Below are 26,161 nucleotides of genomic sequence, written 5' to 3'. Positions count from 1 at the left end.
GATGCGTGGCCCCGTTTCGTTTCCGCTCACCAGACGGCGCGGCGGCCACGGTTAGCCCGTTGCTGTGCAGCAGGAAGCCGGCGGCGCGCGTTGTAAATGGCCGTTCTTTGCCTTGAAATACTCGTTCAATGCGTCTCAAATACTCGTTCAATGTGTCTCAAATTTCTACTGCCATTAGGGACGTCTTCGAACAATCGGGTGATGCTTTATGTATTACATTACATACATTACATTTCTAAATACGCATTATTTCAACTGTTATTATGAATGTCAACCTTAACTTTGTGTTTTCGAAATAAGTATCCTGTCGTTTTTTTTTATGAATCACCTAAATTCCCATTTCTTTAATGCCTTGCTCTGTGTATCTACCTTAAGGTTGTCAACAAGTGCATTTTTTGTGTGAATTCTTGTCATGTTGCTGCTGCTATTGTATGGGGAGGTCGGGCTAGTCAAGCTGCCTTTAAGCAGCTTTTATTCCGCCATCCTTGCTAGTTATGCATGTTTTGTGTTTATGTAGCAATAAACTTCATATATATATATGAGCAGAATGAAAAGCAAAGCTATAGCGGCGAAGCTGCCCGCAAACGTGCGGCCAATATTTGCGGATATTCGTTACTGCAAACAAAAACTGAGCCAAAAAGAGGAACTTTTATTCTCAGTGCCGCGAAATGCGTTTATTGCCGAGGCCCAAGGCACACGCACACAATGCAAATGTTCAACGGCTTCACAATAGGCGAGCTTTCTTGGTGGCGATGGCAACTTTCTCGCGGGTTTGAAGGCGTCGGTTGACATCCCTGGCGTAAAAATGCATTCGTGTCACGATGAAAAAATACAGGACCTGACACGTGAACGTGGGCTTGTGCTGGTCGCAACCCAGCCTCGTCAGATCGCACTCATCCAACTCGTCCAAGACCTTCCAAAACAGGTCCGCACAGAGACCTTCCTCATCAAGAGAAAATGAAATAGATTCATTTACAACTCTGATGAAGCGTAGCATCTTGATGCTGGGGTGCCTAAGGCTGCCTTCCTTGAAGCTCCGGTATGTAGTTAAGTATGCATCAGAGCCAATGACAGGAGCTTCTGAACTAACGTCCTGTAGACACAACTGGCACTCTTTACGCTTGGTCATTTTGTGTACAACATATCCAGCTAAGTAGTACACAACACTGTCGTCTGGTGAACCTCTGAAGTAGCTGTGCTCATCACTCATTTGGTCAGGAGTAATACATGGAAATGATGTCATTTCCAGTAGCCTAGCTTCAATCTCAGTGCGCAAGCTAGCTCTTTTTGACCTGTGAGCTTCTCCAGCGGTCTTCAATGTGTCTTCCACAGAAACGAGCACAGCATTTGGTTCGCCCTGAACACTTCCACGTAGCGCTGTCTTGATGGGTGTGTACAGGCTCAGCAGGCGGAAAATCTGTGTAAAATTCACGACTGTAGGGTGCGACTCATCACCTCCAAATGAACGTGCGAGACCGAAATGCCGCTGAAAGAGAAATAACAATCATTAAAGGGAAAGTCCATTACGTCAATACATTCTAAATTAAAAGCGAAATAATTCGTGCTACCTCCAAGGGGTCCTGGTTTAGCTTGGCAGTCAACACGTACGCTGCGTCCTTGTTGAAGAGATAACTTATGATGTCTAGCGTAGACAACAACGTTACACGTAGGGACTCCGTTGTCAGTTGAGAGGCAAAAAGCTTTGTGCCTTTCTCCAATGCATTTTTCTCAGTCACATTTAAGACGTCCAGGAATTGCTTTATGATCTGAAAAAAAAATAATTGATTGAACAATGATGTTAATTGACGGCATACGTACTGGTGATACTAGGCTCCAGAAAGATTGGTTGAGCTGCTTGCCTGTATCTCCTTGGAATTGCGCCTGATTCCCCGGGACGGAAGCTTTATGTTGAGCGCATCGAATACGTCGTTCAGCATTCTTGTAAAGGTCTCAGTGCCTTCTGAATCTTCTAAGCCAGCGACCTTTGCTTCCCTGTAGACGCGTATTCCAACGGCTGTCCCACGGCTGAAGAGCTGTACAAGAAAGCATTACATTTTTTCCACATGTAAGTACACAAAATAAAAAAAACAGCATGCTTTTACAAAAACAAACTTTACCTGAGTAGCCAGTCTGACACTCATTTTTCTTAAGTTGTCAGGGGCAACATGTGCCTCGGTGAGTTTAGGCACGACTCGGACATGCTTATTTTTCTCTGTTTCATAGAGGGTCACATAATGCCCAAAATTGATGCGAAGGTTGCCTGCCTGGAAATAACAAAATCAAACTGTTAAACTGCACTGAACATTTGCGCATGGTTTTTTCTTTACCATTCCGTATGTGTGCTTCCTCAGGTGATTCCTAATACACTTGACGATGTGTGGCACATCACATATGAAGTAGATATTCTGCGACGGCTCCCAGGGATGTTCAATAAAATGGCGCGGTGCATCAAGTTTGCCTGAAACTCCAAACTGGCTCCACATAGATCTGTTGTTGCCAGCCCCGTCACTAATCACAGCCAGCACTGATGCATTGTTCTTATGAAGTTCCAGAATAGCACTCATGACAAGTTCTGTAAGGACTTTCCCAGGAGCTGCTCCCTTTGTTGCAAAGCTGGCGACTGGCTGCACCCAGTCTTCGAATAGTGGCACGAACATCAGTACCAATGCGTGGTCGGCAAGTTTATCTGAGCTTGGTGCTGTAACCTCGCCATAGTCCACAAAGCCGTCCATTTTGCATGAGGCCTTATTGAAGGAGACGCCCTGCTTCAACTTGACCTCGTCAAGGAGCAATACTCCTAGCCGTCTTAGATGTACTTTATCAGCGAAATGGCCTTTGATGCTGTGAAGCGCAACTTGATTAAAACCATATTTGCATGGAATGCCTTTTATTATTTGGCGAAGACGAGCCTTTGATGGCAGCGGTAACAGTTGCATGTCAGCAATCAAAGAGTAGGCTTTCGGGCTTGAGATGTGCAGTAGAAGACATGTCATGAGCCACTCGGCATCATATCGCCGACCATTTCTCGACTTCACTTTCGCCGCCATGACAGCTGTTTTAAAGGCCAACTGCTGCCTGGCTGGAAGAACGCTAAGAGTGCTGTCAATTGCTTCCTCCGTAACGGCACACAGCTGCTTCTTCATCAAAACAAGTTCTTCTTTCATTTTTTCTCGCCTTGAGGTCGCGCGAATTGCTCTACGCCGAAGCGACTTCAAGCAAACCCTCTGCTTTTTCCTGCAGTCTTCGCGCTGCTTTGTACGTTGCAGAAAAAGCTTGTTCAAGGTCCTACATTGAGCACATGTAGCGTTAAAGCTCAATACAGTGCACGTGTTGCGTCTCCACTTTTCACCTTCTTTTGTGGCCACCAGTGATGATGCGATCTTCGGGTACTTTGCAGCAGGGCATCCCTGGCACAGCTTAAGCTTTTCAATGTACCGGATGAAACATTTCAAGTCATCAAACGAGTTCATTTTAATGCTCGGCTCCCCGGCGTAGACGCTGCGAGGCACGATTCGACCATTTGCGCAGACAGTTACTTCGAGGTTCTCCGACAGCGCCACTGACGTTTCCACACGGGGAATGTTACTTCTTATGCTAAGCTTGTACAGTAGTGCCGTTTGTTCAGCAACGCCAAGAAACCAACCTTCAATCTTCTGTCCCCCTTCGGCCAAGCGAGTTAGCATGTCAAACAAAGGTTCACTACTATCCGTCGTCCCGATGTTTTCTGCTTCGTTGTTGCTATCACCAACTGCTGAAATCAACTGCTCACCTTGTCCTTTTCGACGCTTGCTTTTTGCCGGGGAGAGTCTGCGAGCAGGAGCCTTGCGCTTCCGTGTCGGTTTCGAAAGGTAGCTCGGGCAATTCGGAAACAGCCGAGGCACGGCGTCGTCTTTCAGTGCCCATTTGTCGCGCGGAATCGTTACCAGCTCACCAGAAATGTTGTGCTCGAAGACTTTCGAAATGTCCCCATCGCGGAAGTGAAGGTCACAAACAGAGCACGTGCTTGAAAGCTTTTTGTCCTGCCTGGGTACTGCTCGCTGCCATAGCGCAAGGCGTTCGGCGTCTCGGGGCGGCCTGAAAAAATGTCTCTTCTCACCTGAAGGTAGAACGGAATCGTACCCGCTTTTACACCCGGGCACGAAACAGCGTGGCATGGTTCATACACTTGCCAGCACGGTCCACAAACGTCTGCGGGTACTCGCGCAAACATTACCAAGCGCACTGCAGCGGGCTGTTTGCAACGGTCGTCCGGGCGTCCGTGTCTGCCGCGACTTGCCGCAACTTGCCGGGCAAACTCCGTCGCGCGCGCCCCCACGCGGAGCGCAACGGAACGGCGTCAGGCGGAGCTCCGCAGTTTGAGAACTGGCAGGATCTAGTAACGTTGGGCACTACTGCGTCGTCTTTCAATGCCAAAACAAGCAGCACAACAGGAAGATATTACTTAGCGCTGTCTGCAACGATCACGATGCGCCACGGGAATAGTGCTGGTGCGGTGTTTTCAGTTTCGCCGCGAGTGGATAACTGTGATTCAAGCAGAAAAATTCGGAGCCGAGTGAAAATGCGCGAGTAAGTACACTAACTGCGTGTATTCTGTAGCGTGATGCCCAGCTATATCATTTTAATAACCTAATTTGCGTGACACGCAGCTAGTTTGAAGGCAGATGCAAACTTTGTGTGGGGGTGCACTTCATACCTTTGAGCGTTTACTTTGACGAAAATGTAGTGCAAGGTAGTGCTTTCAAGTACAAGAAATCATCATGCTTTGCCACTGTCACCGCAGTATTAAGCTTTAGTGCTTTTGATGCCATCCACGCCTTCAAGATTTCGTCTTCAAAAGGAAGTAAATGATACGGTGTTCTTCAACAGCTGGCCAGAATATCTGCTTTCATTTCAGTGTTTGATGTCCCGAAATTGATTTGGACACGAGGCATCCAGCTGCACATAATACATATATTGGCACGTAAGTAAACAGTACTCGCGCCAGTGTCCTTTACGTCGCAGAGGTAGGGCTAGATCAGGCAGTTAAACTTTTAGCATACTTACATAGCACATATTTAATAAAAGACAGCTGGATTCCGCCTATTTCAATATCGGCTTAACTAAGGGTTTCGCTTGTAAAGCATCATTGTTACAAGATTAAAATCGTGCAGATAGCTTCCAAAAGGTATTGATGAACCCGATGCAGGTGATACTCTCTGATATCACGCTTTTGTGAGCAAGACGTATTACTGTAAGAATGCTCGTGAAACAAAAATTACGTTCCGCGAGTCTACTCATAAAGCGTCTTCTAATTATTACACGATGCACGCTGAAGTGATGACTTTTCACAAAACTTTGTGCACAACTTGTAATATGGGCCAACAAAACATCGTTTCACTCTTTCACGAGCTGCACTGCAATTATGATTCACGCGTACTACAGCGAAGACGTTTTTTTACAAGTGTAACAGTGTACGTACCTGACGAGATTGCTTCCGCGGCCTGCTCAGTACGTACTGTATACATTATGGACTTGTATGAGCAAGGTGTCCTTGATGTTCCAATAAAAACAGCGAAAATGTCCAGGCTAGACAAGACGCGAAACACGCTCTCCGACGGGCTGAGTTTCGAGAGTTTTGCGTTTGCTCTGTGTAGCGCCTGCTGGCATGGCAGTGTGGGCATGTTGTTTCGTCGCATGTGCGATAGATGGTGCGACGCGCGGTGCAAATATGGTGCTGCACATGGAATTCGCTGTGTTGTGGCCTATAAGTGTAAGTAGAGCGAGTATGAACCTTAGTGTGCGCATATGAGTGAATCAGCGTTACGGAGTTGCCATTGCAGAATTTGAATGACTCCGGAAAAATCCCACATTTTCGTGACCCCGGAATGGAATGGGGACAACGCATGGAGGAATTGAATGGGAATGGAATTAAGCGCCTTTTGCACGGAATGAAAATTACGTCTATTTCCGAAAATAGAGCACGTTTTCTTCTGTGAGCTGTTTTTTAAACTTCAAATATTAGTAAGTCAGAGCCTCGAATTTAACAATAAAGCGGTATTTTTACAATGGCTTGGCTAATTACAAGCACGGTACATTTATATGCAACACGCCTACTAAAACTGAGGCATAAGTTAGTGTACAAACAAATGCATTATCCCAGCAGATACTGAAGGGAGAAACAAGTTACCCCTGCGCGTTGGTTCCCATTGATACCCCCACACGAAAATGGCGAATACTCTATGCACAGCCTGATTTTTATTTCACGAGCAGTTTAGCACCTGGCACACGTAAATAACCTTTGTGACAAGGAAGACATTGCGTACATGCGCACAGGCGAACACAGAAAATGCTCCTCACCCCATCCATGCTTGCGAGGCGCGCCTGACAAGTGTGAATGCTGACAGGCAGTACGGCCCAATGTTCTGTATTCGATGCAAAGGCACAAGGTGCCCGAGCGGTGCAGTGTTCCAACTAATACCAGCAGACCTAGAAGGTTTTGTTCCCCATTAACCAAATCTTAGTTTTCTCCATATTCACGACCGCTCTAGACGCGGGGAAAAACTGCTTAGTCTTCTTGAATACTACTTTTGTCAGCATAAAAATACGCAATGTCTTCATTTTAGCATTTTAGCTTAAACAATATTAAAACATCACCATTTGTTCAAACATGTTTACCATGCAAATACTATAGGTAGCGGGAGAACTGCCCCTATGGGAATTAGCAGGGTGGTTGTACAGCACGAGATATGTCCCTAAGCTACTATCACTCGACCTTGGTAAGGTGTTTTGCGTACTTTTGCAGTTCTTAATGCATCTGATGACATCAGCTTTATGGGGCCTTCATTCTTAACTCAATAAAACTCTCAAGATGCCTTTCCTACGTTGAGGAATTACAGGAATGGAGTTCCTGCCCAGCCATTCCCGGAGTGGGAACAGGCTAAGTTTTTTCATTCTGAGAATTTGAAAGGAATGGAATTGCGGCAAGTTCTAATTCCCTGGAACGGAGGCGCCCATTCTGCAACACTGGTCTGAATCAAGTTGTTTTTGAGTGAAAGTAAAAAGAAATCCAGAAGATCCACGTATCTATGTAATGCGAAGCAGTCAGCAGGAGCTGCATACACCGCAATGTTTGTAATTGAGGCAAATCAAGGCATTCATGTCATGACATGTTCATTATCGGATGTTTGTTTTGCATGCATTTACACTCTGGTCGAAATTATCCGGCGCACTTTATTATGGTGTTTCTCATAGCCTGAGTCACATTGGGACGTCACACCTCATGCACTGATCAACATTCATCCTTAAAAAGCGTGAAAAAACCACGACAGACAGGTAGGAAGGAGACAGGACGACTCACTCGTCCGTCTCCTTCCTACCTGTCTGTTGTGGTTTTTTCGCGCTTTTTAAATGAACATTATTGTGCAGCAGGTATGCACATTTGTGGCATGAATACTGGGATTTGATGATCCTCATTAACATAAAAAAACTCGGATTTGTTTGGCGCCTCGTTTTGTTCTGGAATGTGATCATCAACTTATATCGCACAAACCATAAGGTACAGTTTGTAATAAGTCGTTGAAGAAAAGGTTATGTAGTCGAACTAAGTACTCCACAAGAGTCCACCCTAGCTGAGGCTGGCATCCGTTCGGGGATATCCCAATGAGAAAATCTGTCCGACATCCATCAGATCAAACACGTAGGACATTTTAACAGCGGAGCTGTTTAAGCAGAACTCGGCGGGTATGCACCACAAAAAGTGGGTATGTGCCAAGCAGCTCCTAGTACTATAGCATAACCATGCACAGCAAGAGGAAGGAATGGAGGAGGGTAAAGCATGGCAAGGAACGAGAAGTGAGGGTGAGGGTAATGTAATACCGTATAAACGCGTGTAAGGGCCGCACCCGTGTAAGGGCCGCACCCCGTTTTTTTGAAGTGCATATTCTAAAAAAAAAAAATGCGCGTAAGAGCCGCACCCACACTTTCCGCAACCAATACGTATTCAAAATGCGCGCGCGCGTAAGCTTCTAGGCGTAGTCGATAGATGGCGCAAGGAAACGCAACCATCATCATCGTCACCAGAGTATATAGATATATATTTTTGGATTTTATTCGTGTTAAGATGTTCGTGAAGTGGGCTAAAAATTTTAACTTTTTATTAGTATTCATAGACCCGCCAACTAAAGGTTAAAGCAGGATTTTATCTTTAGCTTCTCACATCTCTATACAAACGCGCTATTGGCGCTATTCATATCGGCATTAGCATCACCAACTTTGGCATGGCGTTCGCGTCGTTTGCGTTGTTCGGTTTTTGCAGTTCAGCCAGCCGTTTGCTGTAGTTTTCTGCACTGTTCGATGACCTTCGTGCTAGCTTGTTTTCTACTCGGCGTTCACGTTTTGGCAAGATGGGCAAGTACCTGAATAGCTACACGGCTGGCTATAAGTTGAAGGTGATCGAGTATGCTCTCGAGCATGGGAAACGTGCCGCCGGCAGAAAATTCGACGTCGACGAGAAGTGTGTTCGACGTTGGTGTGCTCAAAAAGAAGCCTTGCGAAACACCAACAGCACTAAGCGCGCTTTCCGAGGAGAGCAGTGCAAGTTTCCCGATTTGGAAGAAGACTTGCTCCGCTATGTGACTGAAGTGCGGAATGATGGTCTTGCACTCGCAACGGACATGCTGCGTGTGAAGGGACTAGCCTTGGCGACTGTACTTGAGTGGATCCCATCTGCGTGGAGCTCGGTGTCGACGGACATTGTGTCCCGAAGTTTTAAAGTCGCCGGGATATCTAACAGCTTGGATGGCACGGAAGATGACTGCATGTGGGGTGACGGCGCTTCGCAGCACACCATCTCATCTCGGACTCCAAGTCTGAGGACTCGCCGAGTGACGACGATTGAGCACGTATGTCGCAAGAAATGTCGTATACTGCAATAAACGCTCTTCGTTCGCTAACTGGTGCGTTTTTACTTAAAAAAAAAAATGTCGCGTGTATGGGCCGCACCCTTCATCAGCCTGACTACGCCCACTGCAGGGCAAAGGCCTCTCCCATGTTCCGCCAATCAAGCCAGTCCTGTGCTTGCTGCTGCCACCTTATACCCGCAAACTTCTTAATCTCATCTGCCCACCCAACTTTCTGTCTCCCCTTCACATGTTTGCCTTCTCTTGGAATCCAGTCAGTTACTCTTAATGACCAGTTTATGTTTAGCAGGCTTTACAGCTTAGGTGAGACTCTGTATAAGTGCACTTGTGTATATGCTGCACAACATTGACTATGACTATAAGCTGACAGACTGATCCTGGCAAAGTTAGTATATGTATTTGGATGAGAAGAAACTTCCAACTACAAATACTGCTCAGCAGTTGTTTCGAACAAAGTTTCTCATGCTTACAGGACACCTCGTTATGTTATACACATCCTTTTTTTTAATGCTTGTTGGCAGGCTAGTTGGTTTTGAAGCATTTTAACGAAAAAGAGCAGTGCAAGAAGACAGGGACACGAGCGCTGTGTGTGTACCTCTTTCGGTCCCTGTCTTCTTGCGCTGTTTTTCATTACAATGTCACGCATGTTGCCTCCAAAATTATTGCAACAACCTACACCAGGCCATGTGTAGCTACCAGCTGTTTTGGCCTTTGTAACTACCACTGGACTGTCACATCTGTGACCTTTGGGCTGCCGGCATGACTGACCTTTGGGTTGCCGGCGGCCTGCTTGGATGCGTAGACCAGTTGCAGCATGCCTTCGGCCACAGTCTTGGTCTGGTCGAGCAGCGCCATCTGGCGCTTGGAGTGAAGGGTATGTGAGGCCCCCGCTATGACATTCTGCACCAGAGGGCCCAGGTAGCCAACTGCCTGGTTGACCTGAGTTTCAAGGGGAGAGAGAAAGAGCAGAGGAAGGGGAGGCCCTCTTTATTCTTATGTCCTGCCTGGGGCACATGCACTCACCAATAAGGATGGCAATGCAGAGTACGGTTCAGTGGTCTCAGATACTGTACAACTAATAGTAACTAAATTAGTCATTATGGTGTCACATGTGCATAGGCAAACACCAAACTCGATGACACTGCTGGCACGATAGCCAGCTCCAATACTGCATGCGCCACACCTTGCATCGTTTACAACACACAAAGATGGCATGAAACAATCTTTTTATACGGAGAAAAGCACAACTGACCGTGTGTCCCAGCTTCTCAGCTTCTCCCTTGGCTGCATAACGTAGGGGCTCAATGATGTCCAAGATCTCCGATGCACTCGACTCCGTATGCTCCTGATAAGTCTGCATGCAAGGCATTCCACAGGTGGAGGTGACTATTGTAGCTGCTAAGGTGAACAATCCTAGCAGTGCCTGTGTTGTTTGCCCGTGTTTTTTAAACTTTGTGCTGCTGTTTTTAAAATTCTAGTAATTTGGTACCGAATGCATAATTACTTCCAAGGATGAATGGTATACTTTGACAAAGCCTAAGTACCGTGCAAACACCCACAAGTACCGATTACGAAGTGGCGTGACAATGAATGAAGGGCATCATGAGGTTTGACACGATGCCAACAATGAAACATGATTGCTAACAATAAGGATTCCTCCTGTTTATGCGCACAAAACACACACTCAGCTAATCAGCCGGCATTCCCAAAATGTGACCCCCCGGTCGGGTTTTTGTGAACACCAATGCAGTGCTTCATTGTAAGCTACCATTTCCACGATATAGTATTGCTGGGGAAAGATGAGCAATAGTGATGCGTGATGATTTGTTCAAGCTGTACCGAAAGTCAGACACTGATGCTGCTGGAAGCATCACTGTAGTCAAAAGCATCTGTAAGATCATCAGCCAAGTTATGTGGCAGAAGCTCATTTCAGGATCGAACTATGGTAGCTAGAGGGGGAGGTGTCAGCAACGGCACGCAGGAGACGCAGCACTTTTTCATGACTATGCGACAGCGCGGGCGGCATCTCGGAGCCGACAGCAGCGCCGCCGCATCGGCGCGTCCTCGGGTGCGTCTGTTGGCTCCGAGATTCCATCCGCGCGCTGGCTTAGGTTCGCAGAGGTGTTTGGTACGAACGCGAGGCGCTTTTTCCGTCCACGACTTCTTAAGGCGCACACTAACCATATAACAAAATAATTTTCGAGATTAGGCAAACATATCAATGAAGCTGGCCCAACAAGAGCTTTGGTAATTGCTTCGTATTGCTGTAGCTTTGTGTGGAGTGTATCGATTGGAAAACACTGCACCTCGGCTTATCGAGGGGATATTGCCCCCCGTTTCGCTGGCAATTTCTATGAAAGGTACGCAGCGACATTGGGGAACAAAGCGGGAACCGCAAACACGGGGAACTTCCACTGTTCCACCGTTGATATCACATGTGTGTGGCTGCGAAATATAAGTTTCTCATCGAAGTGAAGTTCACAGACGACGCACTTCTTGTCTAGCGGCTTATCAGCTCGTGGAATGGAATGTTCCCAACCTTGGTGACGTTCATCATCGGCGGCATAACTGTGATGAGAGAGACCTTTATATCTTTTTTTCTTTCTGAGACATATCCCGTAGTGTATCTAGGGGTGAAACAATGTCTCTGCTGTCTCTGTTGCTTTGCCATCACGTAGCGTCAGCACATGAAAACAACAAACTCGCAGCTGAGCCATCAGCGCAATGTAGCGGACGCTTTTCGGCTTTCTTGCCAGGTTCGGTCGACCACATAAAGTAACCAAGGCACGCGTCCCTTGGTCCGGTGACGGCAATGGATAATCCATCGACGGGACGACTCAACTTCACGACAGAAAATGTTTTGTATGCTGACGAGATCAGCAGCAACACGTGCATTCGCCGCACATTGTCTTTTTCGCTCGCGAAAAAAACGCGACATGCGTTTATCGCTCGCGAACAATGCGGCATACGTTTATCGGTCCCTAAAAACGTGGCATGCTTTTCTCGCTCGCAAAAACCGCGACATACGTACGTTTCTCGGTCGTGGAAAACGCGAAATGCGTTTCTCGCTTTAGTAGACAGCGTGCCATAGACGCGTTCGCTGACTAGGAAATTCAGGTTGCCCGCGAAGCGCCGGTGGCTACGACAACACCTTTTGCTACCAGGCACCAACACGCACAAACAAATGCCGAGCAGGCGAAGCAACAAGTCACATAACACGCGCTTCGCCGGAGAGAATCCACGAGACCACTTCGCCAGACCTCGCTCTAGGCATCTCGGAGACGATGAGCGCGCCACCTGTCGGTGTCATGAAAAAGTGCCGCCCGGCCGATGCTGACACCTCCCCCTCTAGCCACCATAATCAAACTACTCAAAGCTTGGTGCCATAGAAAAGTACGGGTACCAGCAAAGCCCTTGTAGCGGAGCTCTGTTGGTTAAATGTGTGTGTAAGATAAGAGCAATATTTCTTTGCCGTGCCACCACAAGGTTTTGTTGAAGTATTCATGCGAGCTCTCTCAGCTTTATATACACTTCTCTTTTGCAGTGCACCACTTGCCTGCCTTTTGGCCATTCTGACATCCACTTGTCTACATAGTAAATGTCAAGTGTGCTTTCAACCACAAACGACTGTCACAAGAGAAGGTACCTTGAGCATGCTGCTGTCAGCCTGGTGTGTGCTATCCTGGCTGAGGATGTTCAGGGATGCACGGTCCAGCTCCCGGATGGCAGCGTTTAACTTGTCAATGGCCTCGTCACACTCCTTCTGGCCGGGGGCCTCATCCCTGGCAAAAGACATCCTCGTTTCAAACATAAGGCCCCTGAAAACTGCTGAAAACTGCTGTTGCTCTTCTTTTTAGCCCTGTAAGTTATGCAACAAGCTTTCAATTACAATGTAGGCATTTGGATTAGCATTCAATGTTATGCATAGGATTCCGCATTTTCGTGTTACAGTTATACCTGGATATAACGATGCCAGTAAAATCACCAATTTACTTCGTCATATCGAAACCTCATTACATTGAAATTCAAGCTTTTATGCAATCTATATAGCCACCAATAGATCCGCTCTTACATGGAAGGTGTCACATATATAACGATATAACGGAGAAGTAAAAAGAGAAAAAAAAAACACTACCAGGCAGAATCTCCTTTGGGAGTTGCCTATGAGATGTGTACGTGTAGAGTTTCGTTGCAGAAAACTTTATGATAGTGGCAACTTTCTCCTATCTAGCACTCGGCCAGCGCCTGGAACGAGCCAGGAGAAGACACATCAGTGTGATGACCGAAACGCGAGCTTGGCATTTCACGAGGTCCTAATGTCAACATTACGTGTTCTCCTAGAGAACACCATCACAAAAAGTGTTCTACTTCGACATTTGCTTTGTATCGCTAATACACTGCATGCATATGCAAACAGATATGCTCACATTGTGCAAGCGTGGGTTTGCAGTCCAGCAGGTAAGACTTCTAAGCACAAGGCCCTAGGTTCGAAACCTAGTGTTTTATACATTCACCTCTTCATAGCAATTTATCTTATGTGACAAAGGGACACACACACAGTTTTCTCGTTGAGTCATCATAGAAATGCTTACGCGTTTAAAATAACTTGTGTTGAAGCTGAGACCACGTGATGTGGTGCCAGTCAAGTCCTTTATACAGCAGCTATCAGCACGCGCTATGCCAAAGGAAACACAGGTTCAACGCAATGTGGTAATCAGCACAAGTGAAGCCCATTTCACCATTGTGACTTGCCGTCAGAACTTTCCTACAGTGGAATGACACCGAATGCCGTGTTCACTGAACCAAGCTGCTTGCTCTACACTGGGCCCGACAAATGTGCAACATCGAAACTTGTTGCACACCATGAAAACAAAACAACTTCGGTCTAAAACTGAGTAAAAGCAACGCACCAACCTGAATTGCGGCACCTATGTTCACAGTGGCCACATTTCACATTTTGAAACATTGTGCAAGCATGCATCAAGAATCAAACAGCGCCCAACATGGCATTACCAACTTTGGTCACCACTATGCATTGGGTCAACAGAAGTATGGTTTTATATAGGCTTGTGCGAATAGCATATTTTAGGTTCGAAGCAAATTCGAATAGTATATATCACATATTATAAAGAAAAATGAGCATATTTGTCATGACCCAATTAATATATTTTAAAACTAAAACAAGGCATGTCCAAATGTCATTATTTTTGGTTCAAAGGAAGTGGAAGCAACTTTGAATAGTAGCAGGGTTTCACTTTCGGTAGAATGCAAGTGATAACCTGTAAAATTTTTTAAGTTTTAAAATTTACTACACTTAGAGCATATAAGCCAGTATTAGGGATGGGCGAATATTCCAGCGTTTCGAATATTCGAACGAATATTACAGTATTCGAATTCGCTTCGATACGAATTTAGATTATTCGAAATTTCGAAGTATTCGAAATGAACGAACATATGTATACATTTGACCACACATAACCCCCTGTAAAGGTGGTTTCACTGCAGCGTCTAGTTGCTGTGCCGTGAAACAACCCATCCAAAGAAAATCTGCACTGCCGCGAAGCCACACTTCAAGGCTAAATGTACATATATTTTTTAAGTTTAAAAGCGTGTTATATGGGCTTATATGCGCTAAGTATAGTAATTTTTAAATTGTAACGTATTGCACCACTTATAACTTGCACCCTACTGCTATTCAAATCTTGATACTATTCAAGGCTGCTTCCACTTCATTTCAGACCAAAAAAGTGACATTCACTCATACCTAGTTCCAATCCTTAAAAATATTGTGCAAGTGTCATGACAGAAATGCTCATTTTTTTAATAATATGTGGTAAATACTATTCGAACTATTCGATTCGAAATTATTTGACCAAATCACTATTCGATTCGGATTCGCTTCAAACCTCAAATTCACTATTCGCCCATCCCTAGCCAGTATAACAAGCTTTTAAACTTAAAAATTAATGAATCAGTGTGAGGGTCCCAAGGGGACATGGCCAGTGGCCAACGGTTGGCAACGAGTTGGGAAGTAGTGGTTGGCCGAACTTAGTCGGAATACGAGCGTGGGCCGACCCCTATTTTAGAATGGTGCGCTATGCTAGGGCGCGGTTGCTTGGCGCTTGTCAATTTGCCTGTTGTGTAAGTAGCAACGGATATTCCTGCTGCGTTTTTTTTCTTTTTTTGAGGCAGGCAGTGGTATGTCGTGAATCGCGGTGTAAATTGGCAGTTTATGTACGTATATGCCATTAACAGGGACGTAGATAGAAATATTTTCTGGGGAACAATGGTGGGGGGGGGGGGGGCGAGGCAGTCAGCCACCATTTATACATGTTAATTCGTGTACATACACACATGCAAAATTGAGAAAATTTAGGAGGGTTCGGACCCTCTCCCCCTACCCCCAGCTATGCCAATGGTTTCAAAGTGCGCGTACTTGACAAGCTTCACCACCGTGACACCGCTGTGTGCGCAGCGGGAGGGGAGCAAACACCCCTTCTTCCTTCACGTGGTGGATCGGTTCCTCTCGCTCGCGGCAGCCGGCGCGCAGGGAGAGATACATAGAGTGGTGGGTGAGCGGGGAAGAGCATGGGAGCGAGGGACTCCAAAGGAGAGTGAACGAACAAACACTTTGTTGAACCGTCGAGCCAAGCGGCACGCGAGGCGAAGACTCAAACTGGTAGCTGGCAGCTGAAGCGTGTTCTCTGGCGTGGTCCTGTAGCAGGACCCACGGCTCGAATCACATCTTCACCTTCGGCAGCGGCGTGTGACTCAAGTCCCTGCTAATCGTCGGCAGCAGTGTACGCCGGCAAACCAACCACCAGCATACGGACGTTCCACTGCAGGTAAGCCCACTTGTTGAACAGCTCTCGCACCTTCCGTCGGGACTATCTTGTTTAATTGCGTTCAATCTTTGCTTTGGTTAACCATCGCATGTTTATTTTTCGAATATTCTGTCTGTGTAGGGTTGCCGCGTGTATTGCCACGATGATTTCGCGTCTGTGTCACGTAATTGTCATCTCTTGTGAGTGAATTCTGATGTTGTGTTCTTTTCTTGCGTCGCGGCAGAGTGTGATTTGCGTGTGTTTAGTTTGAGTATTCCTTTGTTTGTGATGACCGATTTCGGGGCGCGTTTTTATTTTGTTGAAGCGAGTGTATGTTGATGTCATCTTCCGTACGATGCCCCTGGCCCGCAGTCGATCAGGTGTGGACCTTATCGCCGGTCAGCCTGTCGAACAACCCGCAAACACACGTGGGTGGAATTGTTGTCGCCAATCCCTTGTGGAACGAATAGTGCAGAAAATCAGCCTTTATGTGTAATTTCGATTTTATATGTTAATTGAATTATCTGCACTATTCGTTCCGGAAGGAATGCGGCGACAATCCCACCCACGTGCGTTTGCGGGTTGTTTGACAGGCTGACCGGCGATAAGGTCCACGCCTGATCGACTGCTGGCCAGGGGCATCGGATGGAAGACGACGTAAAAGCATCATCATCATCATCATCAGCCTGTCTACGCCCACTGCAGGGCAAAGGCCTCTCCCATGTTCCGCCAATCAACCCGGTCCTGTGCTTTCTGTTGCCACGTTATACCTACAAACTTCTTAATCTCATCTACCCACCTAATTTTCTGTCTTCCCCTCACGCGTTTACCCTCTCTTGGAATCCAGTCAGTTACCCTTAATGACCACCGGTTATCCTGCCGACGTGCTACGTGCCCGGCCCATATCCATTTCTTCTTCTTAATTTCAACTATGATATCTTTAACCCCCGTTTGTTCCCTGACCCACTCTGCTCTCTTCCTGTCTCTTAAGGTTACACCTATCATTTTCCTTTCCATCGCTCGCTGCGTCGTCCTCAATTTAAGTTGAACCCTCTTTGTAAGTCTCCAGGTAAAAGCATACACTCGCTTTAACAAAATAAAATCACGCGCCCTGAAATCAGTGATCACAAACAAAGGAATGCTCAAATAAACACAAGCAAATCACTCTCTGCCGCGACGCAAGAAAAGACACGACGTCAGAATTCACTCTCAAGAAATAACAATTACGTAACACACACGCGAAATCATCGCGGCAATACATGCTGGAACGCTACACTAACTGAATAAAATATGGGACGCGAATAAAGCATGAGAATCCAGACCGAAGGTGTGAGAGCTGTTGAAGAGGTGGGCTTATCTGCTTGCCTGACGCTGCATAGCAAAGAAGATGGCGGAACGCAGAGGCGGCAGCTAGGCAGCAAGAAGTTTTCGCACCGTAAAGCTTCTTGTGCAATAAACTTGTGCAAACTTTCTTATGCCACTTTAAGTACATGTACTGGTGATGTGGTGAACTGCATTTATGTTCCTATACAGACAATCTTAGTTCACAGTGTGTTTTTGCACTGTTTTGATGTGTAAAATTTTTCAATAAATGATCAAAAGAATTTCCTGCATTTTGTACTTGTGTCTGCCGGCTTTACACTGGTGCGCAAGATGGGGCTTCCCTCCTGTTGCATGTAGGAAAATGTGGCATCCCGAAAAATCAAGGCTAATTATTCCTCTGCCAAGCTGGGTCCTACGTGGCTTACAGCTGGCCGTATGCGCGAATAAGCACCGGGCCAGGCATGGTCCTGCATTGGCTGGCAACGGGCCATTTCACCGGCCCAAGCTTGGCACTAGTCGCTGGCGCCTGGCCATGAGCTAATTTTCACAGGGCCAAACCTGGCCCTAGGGTGGCTGGCAATTGGCCAGGTTGGCCATTTAGGTCGGCCCAATGTCGGTGCCCATAACATCGGCCAACCTGAGGCCAGTGTCAATCCCCAAACGTGGGCCGACGTCGGCAGCTGACCTATGACCGAGGTTGGCCAGGTTGGCCAATGACCTTGGGCCAGCGTCGTGCCGAGCACTTTTGAACCATTGGGGTAATATGGTCATTTAAGGGCACTTAAATATTGTTTTTTATTTCTTGATCGATTTGGATGAAACTTTATAATTTTGTGTATATTTGTGTGCTGATTTCAAATATGCAGTTATTTTTCTAGCATAACGAGTAGTTTTTAAAATACAAAACATTTCTGCGCCTTTTGGGGAGTAAGATTTTTTCTAAACTGAGTTACAAAGTAAATCAGCATATCACAATACCCTGGAATCAGAACTGAGTGCAGTACTTCAACAAAAATGGATGTTCTAAACCCATTAGAACAAACGTTACGGTATGTTAAACATTCGCAAATGAAATCCCAGCTTGAAATTGACACACTCGTAAATGTTTAAAAATACCGTAACTTTTGTACAAATGGGTTTCAGACATCAATTCTTGTTGCACAGCACGCAGTTCTGATTCCAGATTATGGTGACATGCTGATTTACTTTGTAACTCCCTCAGTTTAAAAAAAATCTGGCTCACAAAAAGGCACATGAAATATTTTGTATTTTAAAAACCCCCTCATTATACTAAAAAGAATTGCATATTTGAAATTAGCACACGAATATACATAAACTCAACAAGTTTCATCAAAATCAATTTAGAAATAAAAACATTTCAACAGCAGTGTCCCCTCTTAACTTTAAGTGGGGCTTCGCGGCAGTGCGGATTTTTTCTGGAAAGGTGTATTCACGGTATAGCACCCCTCTACTGCAGTGAAGCCACCTTTACAGGGGGTTACATGCAGACTAATATACACCTATTCGTTCATTTCGAATACTTCAAAATTTCCAATAATTTAAATTCAAATAGAAGGGAATTCGAATACTGTAATATTCGTTCGAATATTCGAAATGCTCGAATATTCGCACAAGCCTAGTTTTATCAAGGAACACTAAGACAATTCTGTAGAGTTAGTAACGATGCGGTGGGTACTAGGTAAGCAGCTCTAAAAAACCAGTTGTCTACTTCTGACTTGTAGTAATACAATCACTGAAAAGATGACCGTTTGCAGTAAAAGCATTTATTAGCTGTGTTTGCCTTCGTGGAGAGCCAACTTTGCCTTGATGGAGAGCCTTCGTGGACCTCTTTCATATCCCGAAACAAGCAGCGTGTCATGCGGTGCATGTACGGACAAAGTGAGGATGGCAGTGATGAAGTCACCAGAATGCTCTTGAGACACCGTAATACAAACAGCGGGAAGAAAAAAGAAGAGCGATGCCAGAAACCCTTGTGGCGCGAGCATCTTGGAAAAGGAAGAGAAGTGCAGGGGCTGTGTGAGGAAGGGTGCACGCGAGAAAAGGAATGGCAGAAGAAGCAGCCATGCGTACGAGAAATCCTGGCTTCTGCAAATGCCTGATGTTCCTTAGCCTCTGCCTCACAGTTGGCAGTTGGTGCATGTCCTTTGGGCAGTCAAACACTCCAGTCGCGCTGTGGTGCACCGACGGCACCCATTTGTGACACGCAGCCTCTCCACCGGACTCTCAGTCAAAGGTCGTAGGTTTCCTTACGAAATAGGCAGCATACCACTCGACTCAGTCATCAGCATCATCATCAGCCTGTCTATGCCCACTGCAGGGCAAAGGCCTTTCCCATGTTCCGCCAATAAACCCGGTCCTGTGCTTTCTGCTGCCACGTAATACCTACAAACTTCTTAATCTAACCTATTCACCTAATTTTCTGTCTTCCCCTCACGCGTTTGCCATCTCTTGGAATCCAGTCAGTTACCCTTAATGACCACCGGTTATCCTGCCGACGTGCTACGTGCCCGGCCCATATCCATTTCTTCTTCTTGATTTCAACTAGGATATCCTTAACCCCCGTTTGTGCCCTGACCCACTCTACTCTCTTCCTGTCTCTTAAAGTTACACCTATCATTTTCCTTTCCATCGCTCGCTGCGTCGTCCTCAATTTAAGTTGAACCCTCTTTGTAAGACTCCAGGTTTCTGCTCCATAGGTAAACAACCACGTAAATAACCAGTAAGATGCAGCTGTTATATACCTTCCTCTTGAGGGATAGTGGTAGACTACCATTCATGATTTGATAATGCTTGCCGAATGAGCCCCATCCAATCCTTATTCTTCTGGTTATTTCACTCTCATGGTTCGGCTCCACGGTTACTACCTGTCCTAAGTAGACGTACTTCTTTACAACTTTCAGTGTCTCACCACCTATCGCAAAGCGCTGTTCTCTGCCAAGATTGTTCCAAATTACTTAGTGATACTAAGTCCTCGACTTAGTATCATCATATAAATACCTGGTTATCACTGTATGCAGTGACTTATCCTGGCGCACCCACATCACTAATATTATATCAGCCTCTAACAAAACATTAGGTTTCTTAAAACGTAACCTCCGCCATACTTCACAGCACGTAAAACTAATCGCTTATCAACCACTCGTTTGGCCAAAACTCGAACACGCATCATCTGTCTGGCATCCACAAGAGGCCTATCTCACCGAAGCATTAGAGGCAGTTCAAAATCGGGCGGCCAGATTTATTCATTCCACGTATTGGTATGACATCAGTCTCACGCCACTAAAATCGCAATGCGTTCTTTCACCTCTCGCCCATCGTCGCTGTCTCGCCAGCCTATCGCTCTACCAGAAATTCTTTTTCAGCTCCCTTCATCAACCACCTGACATTCCACCCTCAGCGCGCACATCTAGCCTCCTAGGTCACTCGCACCAAGTCTTGCACGAACTACTGCGTTTTCGTCCTCATGCTTTTTTTGAACTGCCTCAGAATGAAACGGCCTTCCCGAGGAAATCGTTGCTACCACATGGCCGTCTCTTTCTAAAACGTTTGACGGAATATATTAAAACTAACAATGCGTAATAAATGTTGCAGTGGTGTACTAAGAACACTTTATAATAACAAATTTATTGTATTGTATACACTTTTGTAAAGGACGCTCTTGTATTTGTTCTTCATGTAACCACCCCTTATGTAGGGGGTCTTTAAAGTATTAAACTGACCTGACCTGACATAGAGCCTCCCATGTCCCCTGGACATAGTGCTTTGCCCAAACATGGTGCCTCCCCTGGACATAGCAGGCACCATGTTTGGGCAAAGCATGCAGATCACGTGAAGTTATGACAGGCTACCAATATGCAAAGACGCACAGAACAAATGCAGTGAGTGTGCAAACGGACCTAGCTAGAAAGTTGCAAAGAGAGGATCAGAGCTATCTGTCACATAAACAATGAAATACCGAAAGTAACCATCACACGTAAAATCCATCCGGCACGTAAAAGTGCTGCAGAGTCCGATATTCCGTACATGGGTGTGACATCAATCATCGTCAAAATAAAGCTATGACCGTGATTAGGGCGCCTAGATGTTTTAACTAGGGGTGTGCAAATATTCAAACTTTTGATTATTTTTCTAATAGTGTTTGCTGTATGATTCGCACCGGAATTTCACTATTCCTAATATTCGAACTTCAGGAAAATAAATATAACAATTTCATTCACTTAAAATCAGATCGCAGCGCTTCTAATGGTGCATTCAGACGACGGACTGAATCCGGATTTGCTGTGGACGCGGATGGCTAATCCATGGATCATCCGCCAGGATGTGTCTTAGCATTAATGAGCCTGATTACTCTTGACTGCAGCCTCTGCGCTCACCTGCGCCCGCAGCCCGCTGCCAGCAGACCGGTTTGAGAGTATTCAAAAACATGGCCGACAGAACGCGAAGCTCGCGGAGCTTTGTCGAGCATCGAGCATTGTCGAGAACTGTAATTTGTTTCGGTGAAAACGGTGTTGTTGGTGGAATGGCTGGATGGGAAGAAAAATCTTCCCATCCAGCTGCTGAAGACTGACCTCGCTGCTGTAGCGCATGGGGCCCCACATATGAAGGGAGGATACATTGATGCGCAGATATCGGCAGTTTCTTTCCTCTACGGATAACAGGTACCGACAGTGCACAATGCACTGCTGCACATTATGTTTTCTTCTCTTGGTTCCCATCTTGACCTTAAAACCAGTGTTCAAACACGGGCTGTGTTCTGAGACAACCCCACTTTGCCGGCCGCAGAATTCTGTGTGTGCAATGATTAAAGCGACAACTTATCCGCAACTCTCCAACCTGCCAATCAGCGTGCATTAAAAGTGATAGGTATCTAAAAGGTGATCATCTTAAATTAAGACCCCAGAAATAAACTGAACTAAGCGCCAGCAGAGCTGAAATCAACTTCGAGGACAGCCGTATGGCTCGAGCAGAAGAAAAGTGTACTGGTTGCCAGCCTGTTTGTCCATTGAAGCTGCGGCGTTCCGCCGGCAGAATCCCAATGTGAAAAAAAAAGGTTGGTGTTATCCGTCCGCGAGTCGAGCGGAATCGCTGATGTGAGGTCATGTGTCGCGCCGTCCGCCTCGCCACATCCAGATTCAGTCCGTCGTCTGAATGCACCATAAATGATGTACGTAAAACCAATTCTCCTCGGAAACTTAGACCTATTGAAAGCTTAATGGCCGTCACCACACTCTGACATTATTTTAGACAAGGTAGCCCGACCACTGTGCACAGACTAGAAAGAGTGCAGCGTAAAAGTGCGAAGTGCAGATCTGCTAATACTGTACTCAATCGAATTAACACACACCCAATTTTCCAGAGTTCTAAATAAAAATGCATCTGCACGTAATATTACAAGATCTTTTAAAACTATTGCATACCGCTATGTTGACGATCAGAAGAAAAAAAAGGCAAGCACAATGCACCCTCATAGAAAGTGAAATTTATTCTGCAGGCAGTTCCTTTCGTTCAGTGATCCAGTTTTGCTGGCCTTAAGGTCACTTCTGGATATGCCTCAATTGTGTGCTGTTTCAAGGGCCGTTACCTTGACAACCTCTGTATACACGGAGCTGCTTGAGAACGCCTGCAAGCTTGTCATCGAGATCCGGATATTTTCTCATTTTCGGCTGATAGAAACTTCTCTGGGCCGACATGCAGCCAAAGATTTCCTTCCTTTGTTTGCACCACTCACGGACACAGGTTTCAGGCATGCAGAATAGACTGACGTAGCTGTCCTCAGCGTGCGAAATAACTTTACTTTGATATGAGCTTTCACAATGAAAGGTACGCATCACAATTTTCCCTTCACTGGAAACAAATTTGATGCAGACAGCCACTAGTTGAGCACGAAATGAGCCTGTGCAGACTAGGGAGCTATTCTTGATGTGTCCACCTGATGGACATGTCCATTTTGGCAGAGTGCATTCAGTAACTCGAGAAAGTGGCGAGCTGTCTTGACCACATCGAGCCACCGAACCCGCACAGCACACTCCCAGCGTAGCAGAAAAAGTGGACGAAATGTACAGCAACAGACCAAATAAACAAACTTGACAATTCTGTCCTTGCATATGAGCGTGTCCCAGATGATTGAGAATGATGCAGGGAATGCGTATCAACCTTCACGGGTGCGTTAAGACGGGCGGCTGCAATAAACCTAATTCGAGGGCTAACGTGATCACAGAATCAAGAGCTCATGCACAGCTTCCAAGATTTGTGTGGCCGAAAGTGGATCTTTGGAGGCTGCGTTCATTGCATTGAAGCGCATTCCATCCCTTTCATTTGTGTCGACAGTTGTGAGAGCTCCATGACGTGTGGGAATCAAGAGCACCCTTCCCTTTGGTGCGTTGTTCTCCTGCTAGCGTGCTGTGCCGGCCCCACACGGCTCGATCGCCAGGAACCGCCATTAAATGGCAACATGGCGGTCATGACTTGACGCCAGGACTTATTGTTTCACGCAAGCACGGTGTAAGAATATTCAGGTGTTGACACTGCGCGCGCCTAAGCGGCCAGAAAATGTTCAGTCATGGGTCCGTTGAGCGGTGCGCCATCTAATGGCTCGAGGTGGAGAGCGCCCGCGAGTGCGTGATCGCCGTCGCGCTCGCCGTGCCCTCTCCTGTTACTCTCTTGATTTTGCCCCTAATGCACATTATCCAGCAAAAGGCACAGAAAAAATGCACGTTATCAGCAGCATGCGTGTTGCTATGGAGACGACTGCCCCGCTTTTCGTGGCGCCCTCCAAGAAGGCGCCGATGAAACTGCAAGTCAACTGATAAGAACCCGAACATTATCTGGCAGCGCGTGGATTGCGCTTTTCCACGCGTTGGAGAAGAGTGTCAGCACCTGAGTATATTCTTACAGCGTGCGCGCAAGTCATGCTTCCCTCTTCCTGGTGTGCAGACGTTCGGGTGCCACACTTCGCTCGGCACACTAGCTCATGTCACTGTGCCACACCCGTCCGCTGGCCACCAGAGACAGCCCCCGAGACCCCTCTCCACCGGAGCTTGCTTGTGGATGGCACTTGGTCACCGCTGGGAAATGCTCTCAAGCCTGCAATGAGAGGTTCAACCGCTGCCTTAGCAGGCGACCTCTCATCCGTGTGCTCGGCTGCTCCGTTTGTGTAATAGCCGTAGCACCGCAGGCAAGCATACTCGATCGTTCTTACGGAGTTACCCGTACCGCCCGCAATCCCGTGATTGTTGCGCTGTGCTGCATCTTGGGTTAATAAACCCGTGTTTGTAGACAACCTGCCGCAAGTGCCTTTTCTGCACCATGTTGGGGAGTTGATGAACCCGGCTGTAGCATCTTTGTGCGCTGTGGCGGTGGAGTACGTCGTGGCCCTTCCGGGTCGCGCTCGTAGGGTAAGCGTCTTGCAAACCTATGTCCACAGACGTCATAATGATGTTGCAGAAGAAGCACTGGAAAAAGGGGGCGTGCTGCTTGCTGAGCTCCAGCCTATCAGTGGCGGCCAAAATGGACAGTCTATTAGATGGACACAATGGGAATAGCTACCCAGCTTTAAAATATATTCCGTTGTCATTTTGTGATAGCGATGTCACTACAACTGACACTGACATGTACACTGAGCTAACTAACTAGTCTGGCATTAAAACACCAGTGATTAGAATGATGCTTGTACTAAAAGTAAGTCAGGTTTTTGTTATTGCTCTGAATGCACTGCACTGAAAAGGAAACGCACATACTACGTCCATAAAAAGCTCTTCTTTGCGTCTGAATCCACCAGGCCGGTGACATTGCAGACACGTTAAAATGTATACAGTGCATATCCCACAAAAATGTGGGATATTCATATATACATACACGTGCAATACAGTCGAACATGGATATATCGAACCCACATATATCAAATTTTCGGCTATATCGAACTCGTAAATTATCCCCTTGAAAATCCTTTGTAAAATATAGAAATTCGCATGTCTATATCGAACGGTATTTTTACCCGCCATCGGATATATCGAACGCCGCGCGAGCTGGAAGGTGCACTTCGGCACTCGCTGAGCCCCGCGACTTTCGCGGTACCGTGCCTCAGCCCACACAGAAACGCTCGAAAAACGTGAGGGCAAGAAGGCTCGGACTGTACTCCTGCTGGGCGCGTTTTTCAACTTGTGGAACGGTTTTTTTTTTTCTCTCTCTCTTTCTCCTACGCTCTACGCATTACCGTCGGCTCGGAGAGCAGGAACGAAGGAGCCAGCAGTCTCCTCCTTTCGCCTTTTCTTTCTTTTTTTTGTTGCTGTTTTGCGAGTTTTGATCAGCCAACCACAGCCCGCCCCTTTCGTATTTGCTCAACCAACCACAGCTCGCTGCTGCCATCGCAGGTAGCCCGGGCGCCTGGGTGGCCATCGCCGCCATCACGACTGATCGCGAGCGCTTTGTTGGCGGAGTTTACTACCGTGGAGTTGTCGCATACCACCGCATTCCTCTTTTGCGTGCGTGCTCCCCTGCGAGCTCAAAAACATCCGAGCTGAAGTTTCTGCTGGCCAACACGACAGCGAAGCTGCAACTGCTCGACCAGGCCATCATCAAGTCCTTCAAGGTGGGCTGAAGGTTGGCCTGCTTGGTGCCACTTAAATGGTGACGGGCGCCTGGCGAGACGTGAAGACGGACACAGTGGCCAACTGCTTCCGGAAGGCAGGCTTCGTGACGGCGGAACTTGTGGAAACCAGTGAAGACGGCGACGACAAGCGCATAGACAACACATTTCATGAGTTGTTGTCCCTCTTCCTGGATGCCGTTCCACCCGAAGTGTCTGCAGACGATTTTGAGGAAGTGGACTGCAATGTTCAGGCTGTTGCGAGCCTCGCTGACGAGGACATTGTAGCTGCGGTCGCAGGGACCCAGGATGCCCAGGCCGACAGCTCAAGTGGCGACGAAGATCGTCTGGACGAGGCGGCGGCTACATGCACGTACTCCACCGCTGAAGCGGCGGCAGCGTTCGGCTTGATTCGCCGTTTTTGCGGCGACATGGAGTGAACCGGGCTGTCGCACCTGCACAGCCTCGATAAGATTGAGGCCAGTGTCTTCAACTTCATTTGAAAGCCGAAG

The 26,161-nt window shown here is 46.8% G+C and overlaps 2 protein-coding genes across 2 annotated transcripts in view; both read right to left on the bottom strand.

Annotated features, from left to right (window-relative positions):
• LOC119394536 (talin-2) overlaps window positions 1-26,161 on the bottom strand; it is a 612,547-nt gene that overhangs the window by 128,370 nt on the left and 458,016 nt on the right. Inside the window, exons 39-41 of the mRNA XM_037661859.2 lie at window positions 12,544-12,679; window positions 10,150-10,251; window positions 9,666-9,836 (exon numbers count right to left, since the gene is read on the bottom strand). Coding sequence (XP_037517787.1) covers window positions 9,666-9,836; window positions 10,150-10,251; window positions 12,544-12,679 — 409 coding nt within the window. The remainder of the gene's footprint in view (window positions 1-9,665; window positions 9,837-10,149; window positions 10,252-12,543; window positions 12,680-26,161) is intronic.
• On the bottom strand, window positions 635-4,378 carry LOC119394538 (uncharacterized). Its single transcript, XM_049415817.1, is given in 4 exon segments — window positions 635-1,486; window positions 1,569-2,033; window positions 2,118-2,264; window positions 2,328-4,378. Coding segments are annotated over 4 exon segments (3,201 nt in total). The 5' UTR covers window positions 4,155-4,378; the 3' UTR covers window positions 635-724.

This window comes from Rhipicephalus sanguineus, chromosome 5 (assembly GCF_013339695.2).
Source record: "Rhipicephalus sanguineus isolate Rsan-2018 chromosome 5, BIME_Rsan_1.4, whole genome shotgun sequence".
NCBI classification, from domain to species: Eukaryota; Metazoa; Arthropoda; class Arachnida; order Ixodida; family Ixodidae; genus Rhipicephalus; species Rhipicephalus sanguineus.
The sequence above is the reverse complement of the archived record's forward strand: the minus strand, read 5'-3'. Positions and strand labels throughout refer to the sequence as shown.